The sequence below is a fragment of the Musca autumnalis genome, unplaced genomic scaffold, assembly GCF_047663935.1.
Source record: "Musca autumnalis isolate F117 unplaced genomic scaffold, ASM4766393v1 scaffold_2, whole genome shotgun sequence".
NCBI classification, from domain to species: domain Eukaryota; kingdom Metazoa; phylum Arthropoda; class Insecta; order Diptera; family Muscidae; genus Musca; species Musca autumnalis.
In genome coordinates, this window is record NW_027411755.1 from 109,714,720 (window position 1) to 109,741,632 (window position 26,913).

Here is a 26,913-nt window from a genome sequence, read left to right on the forward strand (position 1 = left end):
CGACATTGATAGATGGTGTAAACAACCCTTAAAGGAACAGGGCTAGAAGTGTCAAACTGCACAGAAACAGGTAGATGTATTTCGAAAAAAGACAACAAATAAAAGTAGGGTGTTGGAAGTAACATGCGGCATGTTTTTGTATTAGGTTATTTTTAAGCGACGTTTTTCGGTTTGTAGGAATGAGCAAAAAGTTGACAGTGGTAGCCTGACAGTTTGATCCGCATAACGGCTACCCTCAAGACTCTTTCTTATCAAGTGAAGGTATTTGCAATGTCATCCTATCTACATCAGAATGACATAACGTTCCGTTTTAGAATTTTGTGGGAATTTCTATGGATAATGCACTTAGTATAGTGTAAAAATAATTCTGTCGCTTCCTTATCAGAAGGAAAATACCCAACATTTTGCAAGTAATTATTTAATAAATAACTGTCATTCAATATTATTTTTAGGGTATTATTTCTTAGAAATTGTGATTTAATGCAATTTTAAATTATTTGTATATTACCGTGGTGCACCGTGATGCAATGATATGCACACCTGCCTTGCAAGCAGAAGGTCGTGGGTTCTACTCTTCGACCAGGCAACATCAAATTTTCAACGGTGGAAAAATACCCCTCGGTAATGTTGGCGACTTTCAGCCATGTAAAACTTCTTTTATATTGTTTTCTGTTTTTAATAAAATAAGTGTGCCACCTTTTGTGCCACTTTTTCGAAAGACAGGTGCCACTTTTTTTCAGAAATGATACTTTTTGTGACACTTTTTGAAATTTTCCAGCGACCACGCTGGTTCCCGTACTTTATAAAGTGGTAAAAGTTGTAAAAGTCGTAAACGATTTTCATATAAATTTTGTGTACGGGAACGCAAAATGTGTAAAAGTGGTAAAAATTGTAAAAACTTTTTAGTTCTGGAACAGAGCTGAACTTAATGTTGTACACGTATAATGAGAATTTGTATGAGAATTTAATTCACAATAGTTTATTTTAGCACTTTAAGATTGATCAGCTTGTATTTTCTGTTTCGTCATACAAAAATAACAACGGTAACAACTTTTTCTCGGAAAATGTTCTGTATGTATCTACCTGAACAGATAGAAAGGAAATTCGCCTCAAAAAATTTGTTCGCCTCTGTTTATCAATTTTGACGTTTCAAATCTTTGTTTTTCTTTGAATTCGCCAGACCATGGCATGGCAATATGTTAATTTCTGATCCCTAGTTTATTCATGTAATTGAAAACTGCAAATATTTGGCATTAATGTTGGAAATTGTTTATGTGTCTTCGAAAAATATCAGAAAATGTTTGGATAATTTTTGAATCCAAAACAACTTAACAAATGAAAGCTTACGTTTTCGGGTTTGGTGCTACTAAGTGAACTAAGTGGGCAGTCTGATATTCTACGTGTATCTAAACCATTGTCATATTGTCATGAATTTTAGTGCAAATCAGAGCGCAACTAATTTAAAAGAAGACACCTTGACCTTGGAGGATATTTCGACTACAGTCAACAAAACTACTTCGGCCTCACTAGAAGAAACAGTAATAACAAAAAAATTTCCCACTTTTACTACTCCGCAAAATTGCTTTGAACTCTTGGCAACTCCCATTTTAAAGACGGAAGCAAAGGCAGTGGTGACAGTGCATTCATTGACATCGCAGTAAGTACGGTACAGAAATACATGTTCGCTATTTGAAAAAATCAGGTGCTCATCCTCGACTGTGACTTACTGTGGGCAAGACACCATCGAAATCCTCGCAACCGGGAAAGTGAACCCCTGACGGCAGATCCAGAGTCTAAACCATAGTTAGTGAAGGAACCATCGCTTTGGTGTCCTTAGATAGTATTTACGAAACCTACAGTGAAGCTGCTCCCTCTATAGACTCACTAAAACTAACCCAAGAATTCCGCTTAGCTTTCTTGATTTCTTATTGAAATTGACCATATAGGCATCCCAATCTGTACTGAGTTTCGTCTTACTGGCTTTATTGTAGTATTTCATTGCTGATTACCGCAGATTGGCTAATTGTTTGCTCCGCCACACCGGTTGGGATTTCTTCCCGGTATAGGTGACTGACAGCAGTCCTCACAGCTCCACAGGAGAGTTTTGGTTAGGGATTCACAGCTCTCTCGACTTCCTCGACAGTGTGGCTGGATGTTTGTGGTTTTCCTGGTAGTGCTTGCAAGCTGTTATTGTATTATCCTTCAAATAGAAAGCAAAATGTTCGTGTTGGTGGATGGAGTACTGGGGTTCTTCCTGTCAAATGTTCGGTGCTGCGCCACTTCTGTTCATTGTTTTTGTTAATGATCTTTTTTCAAAACTTCAAAATTTGTGCTTTCCATCTGTTTTTTCTTGGTGATTTTAGATTTGCAGCTACTCTACAATCCAGAATTGAGCAAATGATGGCTGTGATGTCTAGCAAGAAATTGAACTTTAGTCCATCAAAAACAAAGGCGTTGTTTTTCTCTAGTTTTTAGTTTTTCAAGGTCAACAATACAGTTGAATATTTCATTTAATTGAAAGATCTTCTGAAGATAGTGTTGCAGGAATTTTTAATTCCATGATTTAAAGAATTTTAGTGTTTCTCCAACTTCTTTTGTAAAAAACTTCTTCGTCATCCAAAAAGATCACAGAAAATATTTACAAGAAATTTCTAGCCAAAATAAAATAATAAGTACATACAAACGTTAGTATGCATACTTTTCGTTTAATTTAATCAAAGTTTTCATTAAAAAACAGAGTTCAGTTTAAATTTAATTTTTACAACATAAATGATACGTAAAAAATAATTTTGTGTAGATCTTCACGAAAAATAAACTTTTATACGTGATTGTAAGAAAAAAGTCATAAAAATCAATGCACAAAATAATAAGTACATTTCGGAAATCATGTCATTAGCGAGAGCAATAATCGGACTATCGATTGTTATTGTTGTCTTCTTTGGCCTACAGCGTTTTTCTTCAACTTTGTTTTAGTTTAATGCGTTTGAACAAAACTCATCGGCCTTCCAGGGATTTGGCTATGATCGAAGATTTTCCCCACATTCCATAATTCTGATGCCAATCCATGAATTATTTTTTTATTTTTTGCGTATTATTTTTGGCACAGTAAAATTACTTACCAAATTTGGGACTTTAACAAAAATTACTATTTTTCGTTTCTTTGCTTGTTGCATCAAATATTTCAAATAGGTGTTTCGAAATGTAACGCAGTTTTCATGTATAACCAATAACAGATATACAGCTGCGAGAAAAATAATAGCATCGTGGTCTACATTTGTATTCCTAGCCGGTTTTATCTACTATTATCTTATTGAATGAAACGGTTGAGCGCATTTTGTAAAAGCGCTATCTACGTAATTTAAATTTAAAGAAAAGACAAATTAATTAACTTATGTGTGTTACGTTCAAAAAACAAAATACATGTATTTTGTATTTTTGAACACGCAATTAATTAGGTAATGTAATTATACAACCCCCCATACTAAGTGCGGATATTATTCGAATGTCCGGCACAACTTTCGAAAACGATATAACTGTCGAAGGATTGGCAAATGCTTTTCGGGTGTACACAAGCACGTTGTTCGTTTGTTCGTCAAAAGTTTAAAAACGATATCATTTTCGAACATTTTGCGAATTTTTTTTCTTACAAGAAAAATTGTTTCGAGAAAAATTTTTTACTTCGGAAATTTTTTACGTTTTAAAAAATAATTTTATGTAGATCGTGAAAAAATCCCATTTGCTTTTTTCAAATATTTTCGATATAAATGCTACTTATAATATTAACAAGAAGTGATGATAAACACAACATATAGCTTGGTTACAAATACAAGACAACAATGTTTATAAACTGTTACACGCATTGAATCGCAAACATTCGAATTCGAAGGTTTTCCTGCCACAAACTGAGCGTCGAATGAATCGTTTTTAATTCGTTCTCGAGTGTCGTTTTCGAACAAAATATCCCCAAAACTATCGAAAAACATTCGAAAACGGATTGTTTGCGATAGCAATGGTATGGGGGGAAATTATAAACAAAATACACACAGCTTGTTTCTGTATTTTTTTACGAACGTTCCCACGCCTCACTTTCCCACACCAGCCGACCGAGGGGCAACCTCCCTTTCACGTAGAGATCGCGTACTCACCATGATCCGCATCATGATGGGGTATGAGAGGGAAATTGAAAACCAGCTACAGAATCTACTTCATCAGCTAGTTAGTTAATTACTACATCATGCGTATACACTATTTATTTATAAATAAAATTATGTTTGTTTTTATAAGGTATAGGCTCATGGCAAAGTCTACATTACAGTATATAGAATTAAAATCAACACACATTTTGTTAATGGGGTCTCCCATAGAATAATTCGTGCGGTGGATGTCTATATATAAGAGTTGATAGTTTATACTTGCTCTAAAAGGAACATTTATTCTAATAGATGAAATTAAAAAATCCGACGGAATATAAGCCATTAAAATTTTTAGCACCATCATAGAGCTTAACATAATGCATCTACTTTTTAATGTAGGTAATCGAATTAATTTTAGCCTGCTTGTGTATGAACGCAATACAAAATCGCTTTTCCAGTGTAAACCTCTCAGCGCAAAAAGTAAAAATTGTTTCTGCACTGATTCAATTTTATCGGAATAGATTTCGTTTTGAGGGTCCCATACAACAGAACCGTATTCTAATATAGATCTAACAAGAGACGTAAATAGCTGTTTTGTTATATAGGCCCCATCTTTTTATAAACCCTAAGACTCCGTGAGCTTTATTTATTAACAATAGAAATGGCATGATTATTAATATTTAATTTTTGATCCATGAAAATACCAAGATCAACAAATGAATCTACAGTTGATAATTGGAAACCGTTAATATAGTATTGACTTATTAAAAAAGAAGATCTGGAAAAAAACTTATGTTTACATTTGTTTAACTTTAAATCCATACAGTTGATTTTGCACCATTGAGTTGATTTTGCATCCCCTGGGTAAATCCATTTTTACACAGTCGATGTAAACTGTATAAGATTTGTTATAGTTGAAAGACCACTACGGAAACCATTTTGATATTGACTTAGCATGGGTTGAATTTTGTGAGAAATTACAGTAGTAATCAATTTTTCGAACAACTTAGGAATAGCACTTAACATTACAATTCCTCTATAATTGGATACATTTGTCAGACTACCGGACTTATATAAAGGTACAATACAAGACGTTTTCCAAAATGCGGGAAAGTGTCCAAATTTAAGGGAAGAGTTAAACAATGGAGTTAAAGTGATTAATAATGTATAAGAACAATGCTTTAGAATTATACTAGTTATCCCATCAAGACCAGGACTTTTAATGGATTTTAAACTTCGCAAACTTATGGCAACGTCTTGGTATCGTAAGAAAGGCATATAAATTACATTAACCTGAGATAACTTATAAGGATATGTATCTCTAATTTGACAAGATGCATTGAATAAGTTGCAGCAAAAAAATTTTGCAAAACATTCAGTAATATCAGTGTTTTTAATAAATTCTTGATTGTTGAATTTTAGTAATGAGGGCTTAGAATAGGTTTTTCTTCTCAAATTAACAAAATCATAGAAGGACTTGGGATTGGATTTAAAAATTATATTTAATCTTATTGAGGTACTCATTATATAATCTAGGAGATTCTAGTGTATACTTAGACCTAGCAACAGAATAATTGGCGTAGTCAATCGAAGAACCTGATTTTTTATATTTCCGAAAAAGTTTGTTTTTAGAATTTTTTATGGTTGATAACTCAGGAGTAATCCATGGATATTAATTAGAATTTGTGACTTAAATAGTTGGAACACATTCCAGCATAAATTTATTTATTCTTGGTAATTTCAAAGTCCCAAGGCCACATATAAGAAATTACAATCTACAATAAACAATCAAACAAAATATAGCATACAATTTTCTTATTATCAAAAAAATAGGGATAGCAATAAAAATAGGCCATGACTAATAACACATCTATATTTCACTAACTGGCAACTTGCAATTATTGAAATTAGCAGTTAAATAGACAAGACCAACACAAAATCTGTCTTCCGACTAAAAAACTACTCGAAAGTTCGAGCAGAAATAGCTCATATCAACAGAATATAATATAACGTTATCAAAATATACTAAATATCATATCGTGGATATTAAACACGAAAAATACAAAAATTAAAAGTTTACAATGGACAGTTTTTAACATGTTGGACATATTTTCACCAAAGGAAATGACATGGTTATGCAGGATGATGAATATCTTCGGGAATATATATGGATGGAATTCTAATTATTTCAAAATATTGAGTAACATTTACTAGTGCTAAATCAAGGATTCTATCGTAACTATTCAGTACAATATAGTCTCGATAATCCGGACACCACATGTTTCGGCGATGTCCGGATTATCGAATCGTCCGGATTACCGAGTAGTTACAAAAACATATAATTTTATAAGTTAAAATTATTAATAACGGAAGTTTACTAGATAATAATCTGACATCTAAGGTAAACGAATTCATATTAAGCAAATATCACGGGTTACGACCATTTTCAAAATGGAAGCAGCTTTCCAGCTACCAAATTTACTTCTTAATTTTTCTCTCCCAGCGTAATTTAGGTGACATTTCCTGTGTATTTTTGTAGTCTAGAACTCCTCTATAATTGGTGTATATTTTTTCATAGATTTCTTTTCAAAGATATAAAGTTCGTTGCCCATGCACACATATTGATATTCAGTGTCCATGGGTCATGAGAATTCAAAAGCAGTTATCTTATTATGGTGATTATATTTTAGCCATTTCTATGAACATCAGCGAGTGACTTTATCTTGTCGGCGAAACCAAAAAAGGCATTGTTTTATACAGTGTAGTCTCGATAATCCGGACTCCACATGTTTTGGCGATGTCCGGATTACCGAGTAGTCACAAAAACGCATAAGTTTGTAACTTAGAATCATTAATATCGGACGTTTACTAGATAAATCAGAGCGCAACTAATTTAAAAGAAGACACCTTGACCTTGGAGGATATTTCGACTACAGTCAACAAAACTACTTCGGCCTCACTAGAAGAAACAGTAATAACAAAAAAATTTCCCACTTTTACTACTCCGCAAAATTGCTTTGAACTCTTGGCAACTCCCATTTTAAAGACGGAAGCAAAGGCAGTGGTGACAGTGCATTCATTGACATCGCAGTAAGTACGGTACAGAAATACATGTTCGCTATTTGAAAAAATCAGGTGCTCATCCTCGACTGTGACTTACTGTGGGCAAGACACCATCGAAATCCTCGCAACCGGGAAAGTGAACCCCTGACGGCAGATCCAGAGTCTAAACCATAGTTAGTGAAGGAACCATCGCTTTGGTGTCCTTAGATAGTATTTACGAAACCTACAGTGAAGCTGCTCCCTCTATAGACTCACTAAAACTAACCCAAGAATTCCGCTTAGCTTTCTTGATTTCTTATTGAAATTGACCATATAGGCATCCCAATCTGTACTGAGTTTCGTCTTACTGGCTTTATTGTAGTATTTCATTGCTGATTACCGCAGATTGGCTAATTGTTTGCTCCGCCACACCGGTTGGGATTTCTTCCCGGTATAGGTGACTGACAGCAGTCCTCACAGCTCCACAGGAGAGTTTTGGTTAGGGATTCACAGCTCTCTCGACTTCCTCGACAGTGTGGCTGGATGTTTGTGGTTTTCCTGGTAGTGCTTGCAAGCTGTTATTGTATTATCCTTCAAATAGAAAGCAAAATGTTCGTGTTGGTGGATGGAGTACTGGGGTTCTTCCTGTCAAATGTTCGGTGCTGCGCCACTTCTGTTCATTGTTTTTGTTAATGATCTTTTTTCAAAACTTCAAAATTTGTGCTTTCCATCTGTTTTTTCTTGGTGATTTTAGATTTGCAGCTACTCTACAATCCAGAATTGAGCAAATGATGGCTGTGATGTCTAGCAAGAAATTGAACTTTAGTCCATCAAAAACAAAGGCGTTGTTTTTCTCTAGTTTTTAGTTTTTCAAGGTCAACAATACAGTTGAATATTTCATTTAATTGAAAGATCTTCTGAAGATAGTGTTGCAGGAATTTTTAATTCCATGATTTAAAGAATTTTAGTGTTTCTCCAACTTCTTTTGTAAAAAACTTCTTCGTCATCCAAAAAGATCACAGAAAATATTTACAAGAAATTTCTAGCCAAAATAAAATAATAAGTACATACAAACGTTAGTATGCATACTTTTCGTTTAATTTAATCAAAGTTTTCATTAAAAAACAGAGTTCAGTTTAAATTTAATTTTTACAACATAAATGATACGTAAAAAATAATTTTGTGTAGATCTTCACGAAAAATAAACTTTTATACGTGATTGTAAGAAAAAAGTCATAAAAATCAATGCACAAAATAATAAGTACATTTCGGAAATCATGTCATTAGCGAGAGCAATAATCGGACTATCGATTGTTATTGTTGTCTTCTTTGGCCTACAGCGTTTTTCTTCAACTTTGTTTTAGTTTAATGCGTTTGAACAAAACTCATCGGCCTTCCAGGGATTTGGCTATGATCGAAGATTTTCCCCACATTCCATAATTCTGATGCCAATCCATGAATTATTTTTTTATTTTTTGCGTATTATTTTTGGCACAGTAAAATTACTTACCAAATTTGGATTTGGGACTTTAACAAAAATTACTATTTTTCGTTTCTTTGCTTGTTGCATCAAATATTTCAAATAGGTGTTTCGAAATGTAACGCAGTTTTCATGTATAACCAATAACAGATATACAGCTGCGAGAAAAATAATAGCATCGTGGTCTACATTTGTATTCCTAGCCGGTTTTATCTACTATTATCTTATTGAATGAAACGGTTGAGCGCATTTTGTAAAAGCGCTATCTACGTAATTTAAATTTAAAGAAAAGACAAATTAATTAACTTATGTGTGTTACGTTCAAAAAACAAAATACATGTATTTTGTATTTTTGAACACGCAATTAATTAGGTAATGTAATTATACAACCCCCCATACTAAGTGCGGATATTATTCGAATGTCCGGCACAACTTTCGAAAACGATATAACTGTCGAAGGATTGGCAAATGTTTTTCGGGTGTACACAAGCACGTTGTTCGTTTGTTCGTCAAAAGTTTAAAAACGATATCATTTTCGAACATTTTGCGAATTTTTTTTCTTACAAGAAAAATTGTTTCGAGAAAAATTTTTTACTTCGGAAATTTTTTACGTTTTAAAAAATAATTTTATGTAGATCGTGAAAAAATCCCATTTGCTTTTTTCAAATATTTTCGATATAAATGCTACTTATAATATTAACAAGAAGTGATGATAAACACAACATATAGCTTGGTTACAAATACAAGACAACAATGTTTATAAACTGTTACACGCATTGAATCGCAAACATTCGAATTCGAAGGTTTTCCTGCCACAAACTGAGCGTCGAATGAATCGTTTTTAATTCGTTCTCGAGTGTCGTTTTCGAACAAAATATCCCCAAAACTATCGAAAAACATTCGAAAACGGATTGTTTGCGATAGCAATGGTATGGGGGGAAATTATAAACAAAATACACACAGCTTGTTTCTGTATTTTTTTACGAACGTTCCCACGCCTCACTTTCCCACACCAGCCGACCGAGGGGCAACCTCCCTTTCACGTAGAGATCGCGTACTCACCATGATCCGCATCATGATGGGGTATGAGAGGGAAATTGAAAACCAGCTACAGAATCTACTTCATCAGCTAGTTAGTTAATTACTACATCATGCGTATACACTATTTATTTATAAATAAAATTATGTTTGTTTTTATAAGGTATAGGCTCATGGCAAAGTCTACATTACAGTATATAGAATTAAAATCAACACACATTTTGTTAATGGGGTCTCCCATAGAATAATTCGTGCGGTGGATGTCTATATATAAGAGTTGATAGTTTATACTTGCTCTAAAAGGAACATTTATTCTAATAGATGAAATTAAAAAATCCGACGGAATATAAGCCATTAAAATTTTTAGCACCATCATAGAGCTTAACATAATGCATCTACTTTTTAATGTAGGTAATCGAATTAATTTTAGCCTGCTTGTGTATGAACGCAATACAAAATCGCTTTTCCAGTGTAAACCTCTCAGCGCAAAAAGTAAAAATTGTTTCTGCACTGATTCAATTTTATCGGAATAGATTTCGTTTTGAGGGTCCCATACAATAGAACCGTATTCTAATATAGATCTAACAAGAGACGTAAATAGCTGTTTTGTTATATAGGCCCCATCTTTTTATAAACCCTAAGACTCCGTGAGCTTTATTTATTAACAATAGAAATGGCATGATTATTAATATTTAATTTTTGATCCATGAAAATACCAAGATCAACAAATGAATCTACAGTTGATAATTGGAAACCGTTAATATAGTATTGACTTATTAAAAAAGAAGATCTGGAAAAAAACTTATGTTTACATTTGTTTAACTTTAAATCCATACAGTTGATTTTGCACCATTGAGTTGATTTTGCATCCCCTGGGTAAATCCATTTTTACACAGTCGATGTAAACTGTATAAGATTTGTTATAGTTGAAAGACCACTACGGAAACCATTTTGATATTGACTTAGCATGGGTTGAATTTTGTGAGAAATTACAGTAGTAATCAATTTTTCGAACAACTTAGGAATAGCACTTAACATTACAATTCCTCTATAATTGGATACATTTGTCAGACTACCGGACTTATATAAAGGTACAATACAAGACGTTTTCCAAAATGCGGGAAAGTGTCCAAATTTAAGGGAAGAGTTAAACAATGGAGTTAAAGTGATTAATAATGTATAAGAACAATGCTTTAGAATTATACTAGTTATCCCATCAAGACCAGGACTTTTAATGGATTTTAAACTTCGCAAACTTATGGCAACGTCTTGGTATCGTAAGAAAGGCATATAAATTACATTAACCTGAGATAACTTATAAGGATATGTATCTCTAATTTGACAAGATGCATTGAATAAGTTGCAGCAAAAAAATTTTGCAAAACATTCAGTAATATCAGTGTTTTTAATAAATTCTTGATTGTTGAATTTTAGTAATGAGGGCTTAGAATAGGTTTTTCTTCTCAAATTAACAAAATCATAGAAGGACTTGGGATTGGATTTAAAAATTATATTTAATCTTATTGAGGTACTCATTATATAATCTAGGAGATTCTAGTGTATACTTAGACCTAGCAACAGAATAATTGGCGTAGTCAATCGAAGAACCTGATTTTTTATATTTCCGAAAAAGTTTGTTTTTAGAATTTTTTATGGTTGATAACTCAGGAGTAATCCATGGATATTAATTAGAATTTGTGACTTAAATAGTTGGAACACATTCCAGCATAAATTTATTTATTCTTGGTAATTTCAAAGTCCCAAGGCCACATATAAGAAATTACAATCTACAATAAACAATCAAACAAAATATAGCATACAATTTTCTTATTATCAAAAAAATAGGGATAGCAATAAAAATAGGCCATGACTAATAACACATCTATATTTCACTAACTGGCAACTTGCAATTATTGAAATTAGCAAGTTAAATAGACAAGACCAACACAAAATCTGTCTTCCGACTAAAAAACTACTCGAAAGTTCGAGCAGAAATAGCTCATATCAACAGAATATAATATAACGTTATCAAAATATACTAAATATCATATCATGGATATTAAACACGAAAAATACAAAAATTAAAAGTTTACAATGGACAGTTTTTAACATGTTGGACATATTTTCACCAAAGGAAATGACATGGTTATGCAGGATGATGAATATCTTCGGGAATATATATGGATGGAATTCTAATTATTTCAAAATATTGAGTAACATTTACTAGTGCTAAATCAGGGATTCTATCGTAACTATTCAGTACAATATAGTCTCGATAATCCGGACACCACATGTTTCGGCGATGTCCGGATTATCGAATCGTCCGGATTACCGAGTAGTTACAAAAACATATACAGCCTTATCATGAACAGCAATTCCCCGTGAATTGTTTCCCTTTCCCCCTTCGGCTTATCATGGAGAAGGTCCGAAAGGAAAAAATCCGCCAAGTGTGAAAAATAGCTATCACAATCGAAAGGGAAAGCGAAAATTGTTTGTGAAAAAATTCGCAAATAAATTGATGGGGAATTGGGCAAAAATATTAATAAAAACATCATATTTTGCAATATTTAAACAAAAATGACTTTAAACACGCTTCTTAAATACAATGCTAAAATTTTAATGCATTTAATTATTGATAAAATAGGTATTTTTCTATTAAACATGAATAGGCTCGAATGCAAAGTAAACAAAAAATGCGCACACACACTCATTTATTACATGAAAGCACCAACACAGATTTACTGTGTAGAGTTGCCAAATTTGTTGTTATCGCTTAATTTTTTTATGGGAAAGCAAAAAATGTGTATCTCCCACGAACATCCCCAAACAGCCCACAGAAAACTACAGCATGGCAACACTAAAAGTTATCTAAGGTTTTATCTTTTTTGTTTATCTCTTTTTCGCCTTTTTTCCATCTCCCCCATGGACCGCGATAAGGCGAAAAAGTGAAAGGGAAAATTGTTTCACTTGCGAAACTTTTCACTAGTGAAAATCCATGATAAGGCTGATAATTTTATAAGTTAAAATTATTAATAACGGAAGTTTACTAGATAATAATCTGACATCTAAGGTAAACGAATTCATATTAAGCAAATATCACGGGTTACGACCATTTTCAAAATGGAAGCAGCTTTCCAGCTACCAAATTTACTTCTTAATTTTTCTCTCCCAGCGTAATTTAGGTGACATTTCCTGTGTATTTTTGTAGTCTAGAACTCCTCTATAATTGGTGTATATTTTTTCATAGATTTCTTTTCAAAGATATAAAGTTCGTTGCCCATGCACACATATTGATATTCAGTGTCCATGGGTCATGAGAATTCAAAAGCAGTTATCTTATTATGGTGATTATATTTTAGCCATTTCTATGAACATCAGCGAGTGACTTTATCTTGTCGGCGAAACCAAAAAAGGCATTGTTTTATACAGTGTAGTCTCGATAATCCGGACACCACATGTTTTGGCGATGTCCGGATTATCCAATTGTCCGGATTACCGAGTAGTCACAAAAACGCATAAGTTTGTAACTTAGAATCATATGTATATATTGGGACATGAGCCTCTTAGAATTCAAATGCACTCATATCATTATGGTGAATATATTTTAGCCATTTCTTTGAACATCAGCAAGTGACTTGACCTTGTCGTCGCAACAATAAAAGCTATTGTTTTGTATAAATGTTATAGCTTTCGAATAAGTCAATGGAATTTAAATCTATTGGTTGTATAATTACAAGAATACTATACAACAATCCGTAGTTACCGGTGATTTTGTATATCAAAGAATGAAAATAAAAGGAGTCATGCGTTTTTTTAAATAATTTATTGCACTTTCTATACAAGAAGTGCGATTCTCAAACTCATTTTCTGCGTTACCAAAAAATCGGTAAAAACGATATTTTTTCTGTAAGGTAGCGATCAAAAAAATAGTCGTTAAGATCTGCCTATAGCAAGAGTGCTGTAAATTTTTATTTAAACTTTCTATTCATAATTTTGCGTTTTAATTTTACCACTTTTTGTATGTAACTCAAAAAATGAGTTAGAAAATTTAAAAAATCTAAAAACTAAGCTCTTAATCTCAACGCTTAAATTTCTAGATAAAATATCATTGAAATACATTATACAGTTCCAAGTGACTTTCTCACTAATCGGAGGCCTAATGAACTAATTCCTTTAGAGAAAAGGAACACCCAACATCGATTTTAAAGGGAACTAAGCTACACAACATTAGGTTTAAAATACTGTTGCTTATCATAGTCAGCCATCAATGTTTGAAGGGTACAAAATCATTCGACAGATTCAGATAGTTAATACCATATTGACTATTAACTGAGTCAACAGTAGCTACCCAGAATGATGAGATGTGGACCTAAAACTTTGAAAAACTTAATTTTTCTTATTAATACACCAATTGCTATTGCTACGAAGAAAAACATCAATGAAATAAATAAAAATCTAGTGTTCAAGATAGGACAAAAATATTGATGTCCTGATAATCGAGGTACGAAAAATATGAGATGTCCGGATTACCGAGTCTACAAATTAATAAATTCTAATGTCCGGATTACCGCGTTGTCAGGATTAACGAGTGTCCGGATTATCGAGACTATATTGTATATCATTTATTTGATGAAGATTGAGATCACTAAGTCGACTTCTTCTTCTTTATTTGCTAATTCGATTTTCGAATGTAAGCGACCATACAATACAATACATATCGAGGTACATTTCATTTACTTATTTATATACATATTAAATTTGATATTATTTAGTACTATATATTTATAAATTATTAACAATTATCTCAAAAGTGTTTCTAAGTCGACTAACAACTTCAAATGTATGTATGTCGATAACTTTATGTCAATGAATACAAACAACTCGTAAAAAATAATGTAATATGAGTAGGTTAAACATACAGTTTGACAACAAATGTATTGCGCAGGCCAAAATTGTAAAAAATTGCATATTAACAGTTCGCTTATGGCAACAAATTATGTAAAAACTATACGGTTTTTTGTTCACAACTCTTGCTGTTGGTCCTCAAAACAATATTCCGTTAAAATATACAAAGTTTATTTGCAATTTGTTATAAATTGCAAATAAACTTTGTATACGGACTAAACGGACTAAAATAAGAATTACCTACTACTTTGAGGTGACAATAAATGTATTGCATAGAGAAAACCAGTACTATAATGACCTGTTTCACTAAGACGATTCGAATACCAATTCGTTAGAACCATTGCCAAACTTCTGTTTTTCAAAAAAAAAAAATATTTTATTCAATTTCGTTTTCAATCAAACAAATATTTTCTACAACAGTAAAGGTAGAGTTACATTAGGCAAATATTTGCTCCAGCGACCGGCATTGTGCGCTTACGTTCATACGACATGGTACACAATTCATAGCAACATGATTCATATTTTCATAGTTTTTGTTTACTGATTTTAAAGAAAGTTTCAGCCAAAAGACGAGTAAAATTAATTGATATGAACTGAAAAACTATTTGTCCTTACAGATATCTATTCAATATTAAATTATATTATTATCATTCATGTTTTCTATTTTTTCCCAAAATTTTGGTGTTTTCAGTATATTTTTAAATTTTTCTATTTTAAAAATTAACGAGAGAGAGACCTGCCAAAATAACTTTTTGGTATACAGATTTTCCGGCAGGCATTTGATTTTTGTTTCTGAATTTGTGGGCGAATTTGAAACGATGGACAAGAAATGTAATAACAATGAAAGAGAAGACAAAATTTGCTATGATTTGAATGTATATATATGTATACTAGTCGTTAAACCGTTTACTTTTCATTCATATTTTGCAGTTTTCCTAAAAAGGTTTGAATTTTTAATACATTTTTAATTTTTTATTTTTCCTGTCATAATTAATTTATTTCGATAAATTCTCTCATTTGTTAGAGATGGGACACATTTTATCGTCGTTCTGAGAGTAATTTATATTGAACAATGTTGTTCGTTCTCAAAATATAATATAGAGCGAATTAGCCTTAGTATGAACAAGCCATTACAGAAACTGGCAATAAAACTAATAATTTTTGAAAATTTTTGTAGTCATTATACATTTTTATGACTTTTGCGGCTAATAATGGACTAACAGTATTGAATGTAATAAAATTCAGTGATAATAAAAGCCGTCGTGGAGGGTCTTCAGACAGGTAAAAAACGTATGAGACCATATTGACAATAAACAATGACGAATCGGCCGCAGACAAGTATGCAAGGAATGAATATTTGACTCAATACGTATTGTCGGATAATGGACCAATGCAAAAAAATCCGATAATCCGACAACAGAGCTCTATTTCCTCTCTCAATATTATTGGAATCACTTCATTTTTACTAAATGGATAGATATTATACACTGTTATCATAATAAATCCCAAAAAGTGCGATAAATCTAATTGCTTATGCGCATTTTTCCTTGTTGAACTACTTGGGTTATTTTTTTATTTATGCATTTAATCTGGTCTTAAACAAGTTGATCAACTATTTTTTGCAAAAACCCCGACATTTTTGTCACAACTGTTTTGTCATTTTTCACTAATTAATACATGAAGTGTCCGTTTTCGTAGTTTGAAAACAATTACCTTCAAAACTGTTGTTTTATAACATAAATGTTATTAACCTAATAATCTTTTTTTTTTTTAATTTTGATAACGAATCAAATTACAAATATAAATATATTCCAAAATTCAAAATAGATTAAATTTGAAATAGTCATCTCAGTTGTAAATCTTTAAAAAAATCAAACATTTTTGAATCCAGCCACTATACTTGTTTGTTAAAATTGTGTTTTCATATTCTTTGTGTAACTACTTTTTATAAATTTTATAAATTATTTGTGTTTAATATTTCATTATAGGCAAACAGGGTTAGCGGAGGAATCTGATAAGGACATAAATTCTGGATCGCTAAATACAGATATAACAACAATAGAAACTAATCGGATACAATCTTTTGAAAATGTCGAAAATCCTGATTCTGTAGGCGAAACCCAACCTTTACAACGCCAAGAGAATACATCAACGGATGTCACCTGTTCTAAATCTTCAACATCTGGTGCTGAATATCAACAAAAGGAAACATTTATTCGCAGCGAAGAGGTAACAATTAAATTTTTTGTCGGAGCTCATAGTAGATATTTTTTTGATCTTTAAGCACCTTGACATTTTTACAATTTCTATGCACTTTTACTAAATGTAAATATTTTATTCAATATATAACTTCCTTCCATTATTAAATTTTCAAATGTAGTGCTTTTGTACTGATTTCAACGGTTTATTATTTTCTTCTGGGAAGTGTATACATCCCGAGATATAGGCCTTGAAAGTTCCATCACACCACACCTATAACTGCCTTCAAAATTATTTTTTTTCCTTCGGCCGGAGATTTAAGTCTTTCTCCTAAGGACGGGCACAATTGTTGGCACGGGAACAAAATATATTTTCAATTGTTATATTTATCTGAGTATCCGACCTTTAAACAAGTGAATTTGCACAATTTTATCTCGGGAATTATACATTTTTCCAACTTCAATGTACTCTGGGTGCCATACCAATTACAATTTTATTCCAAAATACCCGCGTCAAGAAACATTGATGTTAGCAGCAGCTTTAAAGACAATAAAAATCGATGTTTTAATAACTATGTACTTCTAAGCCAGTTTTCACACTACGAACGATATTTCAAAATAACAGTCCAGTTTTCTAATTGAAACTATGTTTACATCATCGTTTTGGAAAGCTTCCATTGCTTCCACTTTGCCCACAAAATTGAAATTGATAAGATACTGAATAGAAGCTTTCAAATTTCAATCGATAAGCAAAATTATTTTGGCGTTTATTGTAGCGCTATACTGATAACCACTGATTACATTTATATGTGTCGTTCATAAAGCCATATCACTATTTTTGGTGTGACGAAGGGTTTAGTATAAAATTCCATTCAATTTAACGGAAACGTAGCAAAAATCTGGGAATAAAAATTTCACCGCAACAGTCAAGAATTGCGACATACATATATAATTAACATCCGGAAATCCCAATTATGACAAGATTTCTCAAAAGCACTAATTTTATTTTTCTATGTCATTATATGTTATTGTATTAGTGAGAATACAAAAAAAGTGTATCGTACTAACCATTACATTGTTCTACTGACTTTTAAGGATTCACAAAGTAAGTCAAGTGAAAGTACTACAGAGTTTATACGGGCATATAATTTGGCAGATACATCGTTAGACAAGACAAGAAACACATCTCGCGTATCTGAACGAGCGAAAAAAAAATCGTGGTACAACGTATTGTACCCCAATTACAAAACACGTTCGCAGGAATTTAAGAGGCTATTTAAGGGTCTGCCAGTTGACGAGCGGTTAATAGTAGGTATGTTACTTTGATTTATCATTATAAATATATTTTAAAAATCGTGTGCTGTTAATCAACGTGTAATTTGTTGAACAAGTTCAGTTTTCTGAAGCGTTATTAAAAATTACAGTCTATGGGCCATTATTATATGTTTTCTTTTACTATTGGATGGATTTGTAAACGCAAAATAAACCAATTTGGAGCCATTAAAAATATAATTTTAGACTTAAAAGTTAATGCCAAGAAGGTCCTCCCTGAAACTTAATGATCACTTTCAACTTTAAATTAACCGTTACGCTATAAATCTGTCCGTAAAATCAAAATTTTTACAAAAGAAGACTTATAATAATTGGGGTATGGAATTTAAACGATTCTATAGCTACATATCATCACCATAAATGCCCGAAGACGTATCTCCAAAAAAATCAAAATTCGTTTTTTGATTGAATGTAATACATAAAATTAAAATACTCGCTCTAGTAAAATTTCTAGCTTCAATGTCTCTGAATAACGATGTTATTAAAGAAAAGAAATTTAGGATAATGGAATAACATTGCAGATTTTGTTGTTGTGACGGATCCCAAAACCAAGCGTTTTCGCGGTATTGGTTTCATTACTTACTCCCATTCGTATTTGATTGATAATATCCCAAATACTCACCCTCATATTAATCTTATTCCATTAAACAGTTTTTCATTTTACAACGTTCTTTGCTTCTCCTGTAAAATTATTATTTTGTTAGTTACGTCTTTGGGCATTTATGGTGACGATATATATTTCACACAAAACACTAAAAACGAAGTCCTATGGGAAATGCCCAGTCTAATACCAAACGTGATAAATAATTAGTTGATCACAATATCTAACAGATAGGGTTTTTTTGTTTATGCCGCCGCCAAGAAACTCTCTAATGCAGTATTATAGTAATGATAATATATAACAGCAGCTAATAGTAGTTGAACTATTCTAAGCAATTTTCTTAATTTCAGATTACTCTTGTGCACTTTATCGTGATTTACTAATTCAAGGTCGTCTGTATATCTCACAGAATTATGTGTGTTTTCATGCTAATATCTTGGGATGGGAAACGTGTTTGGTAATAAAGTGGAAAGACGTTACCTCAATAACAAAGGAAAAAACAGCTCTAGTCATACCAAATGCTATTTCAATTAGCACTTTAAACGAAAACTATTTTTTCTCGTCATTTACGACACGAGACAAGACGTTTCTGATACTCTTTCGAGTATGGCAAAACACGTTAATGAATAAGCCTATGTTAGCTCAAGAAGTCTGGAAACTAGTGCATACTTATTATGGTGATGAATTAGGATTAACAACAGACGACGAAGATTACGTAGACCCAAAAATAGCAGATGAAAACGACGGCTGTGCAATTTTGGAATTCGTTTCTGCTATAGATGAAACACCCTCAATTAGTTTAGGAAGCCAAGAGACTTCAAATATATATATATTACGATCCTTCAGCAATAATAGCGGTTCCAGTAACTATAGCAGTAACAGTACCAGTAGCAGCGGTGGTGGTACTGCATCAATATATCGAAGTACTAGAGAGAGCAAAATGAAGTCGAATGCCAAAGAACTCACCTTGATCTCAGCAAAGCCCGAAGAGGGTGCTGTAACAAATGCAACCGCACAGAATAGTGCATGTAGTACGGGACTTGAGGGTAACGTGGATCGTAACAGCAGTAGTACTCCCGGCAAAGAAACGAAGCACAATACCGTTGCCAATGAAAGTAAACGTAAAGTATCTAAAAATAGTAGAGCACGAGAAGAGTCTACCAGCAAAAATGTTGAAACTTTACCTACAGATATTTCCGATTCAAGCGATTCGGAGGGAACAAATATTCCGTAAGTAGCAGCATACAAAACTAATTTAAAGTTATTCATTCTCATCTTCTTTAGTTTAAAGTTCCTAATTAATATTATTTATTGATTAACATAATTATTTGTGTAACTTGTAAAACTAACCACATTTTTCACATTTTTGGCATTTGCCTGTTTTGGAAGCCCATCGATATAACACAGACATAATGATATTGTTGTATTTTTATATGTTTTAGGTTTGTTGCTACCACTGAGTGTACATCGCCTCATGAGGGACGACAATTGGTCCACACAATTTTACCCATCAATATTGAAACGTTGTTCAATTTACTTTTTTCTAAATCAAAATTTTTATTAGATTTCCATGCTTTGCGAAAATCAACTGATCTTGTTTTTGGTGAATGGGTGAGAAATGAAGAAGGACAGAGGACACGAACTGTTAATGTCACTGTGACTTTAGCTGCTTCGGTTGGACCCAAAACCTCAAAGGTATACAATGAAACTCTTTAAATCGCAAAATGATTTTGAAGTTTTTCGTATGTTGAATCCAGGTTACGGAGTATCAAGTGATGCGTGATTGCAGCAAACAAGGAGAGCTATATTCCATAGATGTAAATAATGTTAATGCCGGCATTCCATATGCAGATAGCTTTAGTGTACTAATCCATTACTGTTTAGTAAAGTAAGTAGACACCCATTTTAATGAGATATTGACAATAATTACTGACTGCATCATTTCTATTATATAGAACTGTTGATGACCATACGATGCTGTCTGTTCACGCCCAAATCAAGTATAAAAAGTCGATTTGGGGTGTTGTTAAGGGATTTATAGAAAAGAATACCTGGGCTGGCCTAGAGGATTTCTATGGAGCTTTACTACAGGCGCTACAAAGCGAAACATGTATCCCACCAGCAAAGGGAAAAGGCAGAAGGCCTCGAAGGGGTAAACACATAAGAGTAATGTTTGTAGTAAAATCATTGCTTTATTATTCTTTAAAGGAACTGCTGTTCAAATACGACCTCTGGAAGACATACCCCAATTGCAAAGCAAGCCAGAAGCGTTAGATCACTTAACTGGTGCACAAGCCGTTGCGTCTCGCAGTACTTCAGAAAGTCCCGCTGTGGTAGTTGATACCACGAATAAATACAGGTGGCTGTCACTGTTTGTACTTGTTCTATTATGTTTCCTCATAATTGTTAATGTCATATTATTGCTTAAATTGTGGAGATTAGAGGATCGCTTAGAGGAAGATATGTTAAATAGAGCACGTCTACCTAATTTGGCCGCATTAAAGTATGATCTTATTTATGTCCATAGTTTGTTTTCCATTATTTGTTTACATTACCAACTCTCATCCGCTCGTTTGTAGGAAATTACCAAACAATCATGAGGATTGGATTGATCTCTTGCGACAACAGGAAATGTTGCACGAGACGGAACTGCGGAAGTGGCATACAGTTTTACAAACCGCAATCGAGTTACTAAAGAAGGTGAGCATTGTTTGCCAAAATATATTGCCCAAAGACAACATAATAATTGAAGAAATTGATAGAATCAGTGATGAGTTTTAATTAATTTACTTTTTGTGTACCTATAACATTTTCTACAACGTACTTTTATTGGACTTTTCCTTCAAGTTAATATAAGAACAAATCTTTTAACATAAAATAATAATAATAAGTGTGTCTACGTATCCGATTGTAACAATTTGTACAACATTTTACTGAATTTATGTTTTTTTGCCTGAAAGTTCAGTAAAAGAGTTTTGATTGATGGAACTGTTCTGACACTTTTGTGATTAAAACTTGCTACACTTTCTCCCGTAAAGTCATGATGCAATTACAAGGTTTACAGGGTTACCCAGGGCCCACTTAATGTCTTCTCTTGTAGTCAAAATAAAGTATTAAATTAAAGTATACTTTTAAAACATCTCTATTTGAATTTTGCCATGAATATTTCTTGTTTTATTTTTTGTGAATTCCTCGCTACAAAAACTTTTGACTTCAAGAGAAGACTTAGACCAGTGGGCCTATTCTGTAAATTTTTAACGACAGTAAAACTTTTGACTTCAAGAGAAGACTTAGACCAGTGGGCCTATTCTGTAAATTTTTAACGACAGTAGTTATTGTTATTTTTTCGAGAAACTCATTTTAACAACGTAATTAACAGCGTTGACATTCTGTAAACAAATTTTAACAACTTTTGTTAGAAACAACACCAATATTGTCGTAGTTTAAAAATCGACAAAAATTTTCAATATTGGATTTGTCCATGGTAGAACAAGAAAAGGTAGCAGCAATACCCAGCTGACTGAACTGGGTTGTAGTGTTAGTGTCAAATTCCATTCGACATTTTTTGTATTTATTTCTATGTTCGATGTATATTAGGGATATATATTTTTGAAGAACAAATTTATTCATCAGAAAAAAAAACTATTTCCCATAAAGACGGCTTCATATCATTGACATGTAACCTCCTCCAGGTCCGAACGACATGCCGCACACTAAAACACCGCTTATAGAGGCGGTACAATATTTGTTAATATGTGTGGTATTTTCTTAAACTTGAAAAGAATGAAGCCCTAATAAACATGTGCTTTTTTGTGTTCAAAAGCAAATGATTGAAACATCTTCTCTTTTTTCAATGAATTACCAGCGACCCGAAACATTTTTGCAAGTATTCTACTTTCTGCGAGAAATTATGCATTTAGTGGAATGATATGGAAACATTCAAATTGAAAATCTAACGAGTTTTCATTCATGTTTTCCAAAATATTCAATCAAATGTGAAAAATTATTAGTTTTTTAAATTCCAATAATTTATAGACATTTCCTTGTTTTGTTTACATTTACGTTGACACTAAGGTTTACAAACAAAAACAAATTCCTTTGTGGTTGTTGTTCGAGTTGTATTTGTTGTAGTATTAACTTTACCTTGTATTTGTTCTACCATGGGATTTGTCTTTGGTTTGTGTGCATGTTTTGTTTAGTAATACATTCAAAATTGAAAGCTTTTGAAAGTTTATCGACAATTTGTCTACATTTTTACAGAATAGCACAATCGTTACTGCAAACTATTATTAGTGTTGACAACGTTGTCGAAACTACGACAATTTTTGTGTTGTCTTTATAACGATACTTTTACCAAGAGCTGTTAAAATTACTTTATAGAATACCAAGGTGGCTAATTATGTTGTTCAAATGAGTTTCTCAAAAAATAACAATATCGACTGTCGTTAATATGTTACATAATATGCCCCCTATTCTATAACTTTGCTAATTGTTTATTTTACAACAATTTCTATTGTTTGTTTTGTAGTTGTTACAAAAATAAAAGAATTTTTAACAACTTTTCAATCGATAAAAGTTACAGAATAGGCATACTGAATTTCTTTTGTGGGTAACCTTACTAAATGAACATTGAGTGCAGTTTAGTAAGTTGTATTATTTACCAAACACATTTATTTGTTGGGATACGAAATTGAATAACATATATTTTTTAGTTTCGAGCACTTTGCCTTGTGTTGCACAGTGTGGCCAAATTCAATATTTATTGATCAAAATGCATTTTTTAAATTTAATTAATTGATGTTTATAGAGTTATAGAGCTAAGAGAGCAAATTGCAAATTTCGCTGGTTGTACACTGGACTGGTTTTAGCTCAAAGGGAAAAAATCGATGTCGGATTTTTTTTTATGCGGCACCCCCTAATGTGTTTAGTTTTGTTAAATTTTAAGATTGCCAAAGTTTGAGCATAATGGGAATACGTTAACACGTGCTACTGGGGCCTCGAATTTTCCATAGTAATTTGTATGGGGCCAAAGGTTTCACAAAATTGCTCCTCCTCCTACCCGATTTTCATTTGGATTGTAGGATTTCTTTTCTAGCCACAGAAATGAACTGATTGGACAATTAATGTTGCCTTGGCCCCATACAAATTACTTAGGAAGCTATGAGGCGACAGTGGCACATGTTAACATATTCCGATTGTGGTCAAACTTTAGCAATCTTAAATTTTAACATAACTAAAAATTTAGGGGGGTGCCGCAAAAAAAATCCGTCATCGATTTTTTAAAACCACCCTATTGTACACATGGTACAAATGTAGTCAAACTTCTCTATCTCTCTCGAACTTCCCTATAACGAATACTTCTCTATAACGAATTTTAAACAAAAAATGAGAAAGAGAACCGTTTCATCAACGTCCCTTTTTAGTTGAAGATCAAACATAAAAATTCATTTCTCTTAAAAAAATTGCTTTAAAATACGTTAAATTTCCCATGACTACTAAGAAAACCGGCCTTTTTAAAGCAATTGTCAGTTGTTTCGCTTTTGATGTCCAATTTACGGGAAACTAGGCATGGTTGTACCCATGGCGGAATAAGAAGGTGTTAAATCGATAACAATAATCGGGTCAATTACCACACCAAACGTCAACATTTGTTCGCAAATTGTGACGTTTGGTCTGGTTAAAGGTCCAATTATTGTTATCAATGTAACACCTTATTATTCCACCATGGTTGTACCTTTATTTTAGAAGTAATTTCCCCATCGAAAAGACGCATACAAAATAACGAGGTACATCGCCGAATTTTGTTTTTCATCCGAAAGAACGATGAATGACGTATTAAAATGTATTTTTGATTCTTTATATTTACGTTATAGTATATTACTATAAAGTACACGGATTTGTTTTGGAACCTTTTTTAAATATTTTTAATAAGTCGGTTTCAAGAAAGTCTCACGGAGTCTTGCTCTTCCATTGGTACACAAATTTCGAGGAATTTGAACTTTTTATTTCCCAATATTTCAAGTTCGACCACCCGCGAAGCTGGTAACGGCACAACTCCATTTTATGTACACCCCAAAAAAACGCGTAGAGGTCCTATGCTTCTAAAGAAGTTAAGCAGAAAAGAAGAAGACGCAAAGAGAGGTCTGGGTGTAGTTTTAAGAAGTTAGTTACCATTAGAAAATCTCTTATACTTTCACCCGTATGGAAAATATATTTTTGTGCCACTAATAACTAATTGACCACACTGTGAATTGCTTCACAAGCGAAGTATTTGGGCTCAATAGAGGCATTATTAAACTAAATACATTATAATAAAACAAAGCAATTAAAAAGCCAAATCCATCGGTGCTGCTACTGCGCAAGCTTGAGCTGTAAATTTATTTATAATAAAAATTAATGTCTTGTATAGTTTCAAACGCAGTAGAAATCACTATCGTCAATATTAGTAACAAACTGTATTTAAACCCTTTATATTAATATTTTAACTTTATTAAATCAAAACTTTGCATCACCACTTACTAAGATTCTACTGTATATGAAATTGTATATATATATATATATATATATATATATATATACATGCATTTATTTACCACAATTATATTTTAATAAAGGCCTCTTTTGTTTTATGTATTAAGTTGGTATTCATATTCACCCTAATATATAAGTAAATGTATATATGAAGGAAAAGTCCATAATAACAAATTGATATTAGAAATAATTACAAAAGAAAAAAAAAATACAGCTGAAAAACAGTTTGAAAGTGATTAAAAATATGTCGTGTGTTGGCAATGCGCGTGTGTCCATAAGAGTTTTTTTTGTCTGTATGAGTTTGATTATAGTTTAGTTTTCAGTCAACTTTTGATTTTATTTTATATTTATAATTTTCCTTATGTATTTTGTGCATCTTTTTTATCATTTCAGACTGAAAAAACCTTGGCTGAACTTATGTTTCGCTAACCTTTCCATGTATTGTATTTCTATTAAGTTATTTTTGTTTAGTATTGTATATACTTATCTACTACATAGGTATGAAAATACCTCACTGAAAATGTAGAAAATTATTACTGGGACAGTCCCGACGCAAAATGTGATTATTTTTTTCCCGACATGTTTTCACAAATTAAGTTTATTTTGCTATTGTAGGACATTTGTAGTTAAATTGTTTTGTTTTTATTTGTTATATTTTTGTTGATTTTATTACCCAATTTATTTCTATATATTTTATTTACATTTATTTTTAAGTATACATATTTATAGAACAAATTATTAGCTTTATGTACAACATAAAAAGTAAAACATTCTATCTAGTTTTTTTTTGTATTTTTGTTCATTTTTTTTTTCTTTTTTTTTGAACATAAATTTAGTTTTATTGATATAAGAAGATAGATTCTGCTCATAGATATCTCACGCCTTTCTTATTCTAAAAAGGCTTCACTCATAATTTTTAAGGGTCATAACTACAAAAAATATGATTTTTGGGCATCTATCATCAAGTAGCTGAGTTATTGAAAAAAAATTATGATTCGTTTAAAAGGGTAATATATTGTCCATAAACTGTCGGTATTCTAAAATATGAACATGACTATATGTCTGTTCCAGAGCCTGCAAGAATATACAAATTGTTACTACGATAAAATTTGTTTCTTTATGATATCGAAAAATAGTACGAATTAGTAGATTCTTGCAGTTATGGAAAAGACATAATAATTTGTTAATGGGAAAGTTCACATAAAACAAATTAACCAGTTTTCTAAGCATTTCAATTGAATTGTTTGTAAGTACATCGTATTTTTTAATTCTTTAAAACTTATATTATGTAGAACATTTATTTGTAATACACGGGTGAACGATCCTTGCAGTACACACTATAGAAGCTATACAAGGGGAAACAGTGCAAAGAGCCTTTATAACGCACTATTTTTCATTTATTTTTTTTTTTTGAAGGCCACCACACAAAGTCCAAATTTTCATAATTTTGTAATACATTAAAAGGAGACGACTTCAGTAAAATTATAGGGGAATGATTGCAAAATTATTTAAAAATGTGTTCTGTATGTCTAATGGAATATGTATTAATCGTACAATTAGTAATTATATTGTCTAATAGTTTAATATATTGAGCATTTGCTATACAAAGTGTATAAAATTGAAATAAAATTCTAATAATTGGAAAAAAGAAAA

General features: G+C 32.1%; 1 protein-coding gene across 1 annotated transcript; it reads left to right on the plus strand.

Moving 5' to 3' along the window:
* The first annotated feature begins 1,194 nt into the window (after positions 1-1,194).
* Positions 1,195-26,913, plus strand: GramD1B (GRAM domain containing 1B). The gene is made up of 11 exons (XM_073968735.1): positions 1,195-1,355; positions 1,439-1,657; positions 16,587-16,827; positions 17,892-18,108; positions 19,080-19,959; positions 20,172-20,424; positions 20,487-20,617; positions 20,685-20,881; positions 20,938-21,232; positions 21,309-21,429; positions 25,654-26,913. Exons 1-11 carry the CDS (start codon positions 1,336-1,338, stop codon positions 25,687-25,689), a joined length of 2,610 nt encoding a protein of 869 aa, XP_073824836.1. The 5' UTR covers positions 1,195-1,335; the 3' UTR covers positions 25,690-26,913.

What these genes read in the sequence shown, in the direction of transcription:
- GramD1B (XM_073968735.1), top strand. Translation starts at nt 1,336, where the DNA reads ATGAAAGCTTACGTTTTCGG. An exon ending in ATCCATTACTGTTTAGTAAA is followed by an intron (nt 20,618 to 20,684) that starts GTAAGTAGACAC and finishes TCTATTATATAG; the next exon opens with AACTGTTGATGACCATACGA. An exon ending in CAATCGAGTTACTAAAGAAG is followed by an intron (nt 21,430 to 25,653) that starts GTGAGCATTGTT and finishes TTATCATTTCAG; the next exon opens with ACTGAAAAAACCTTGGCTGA.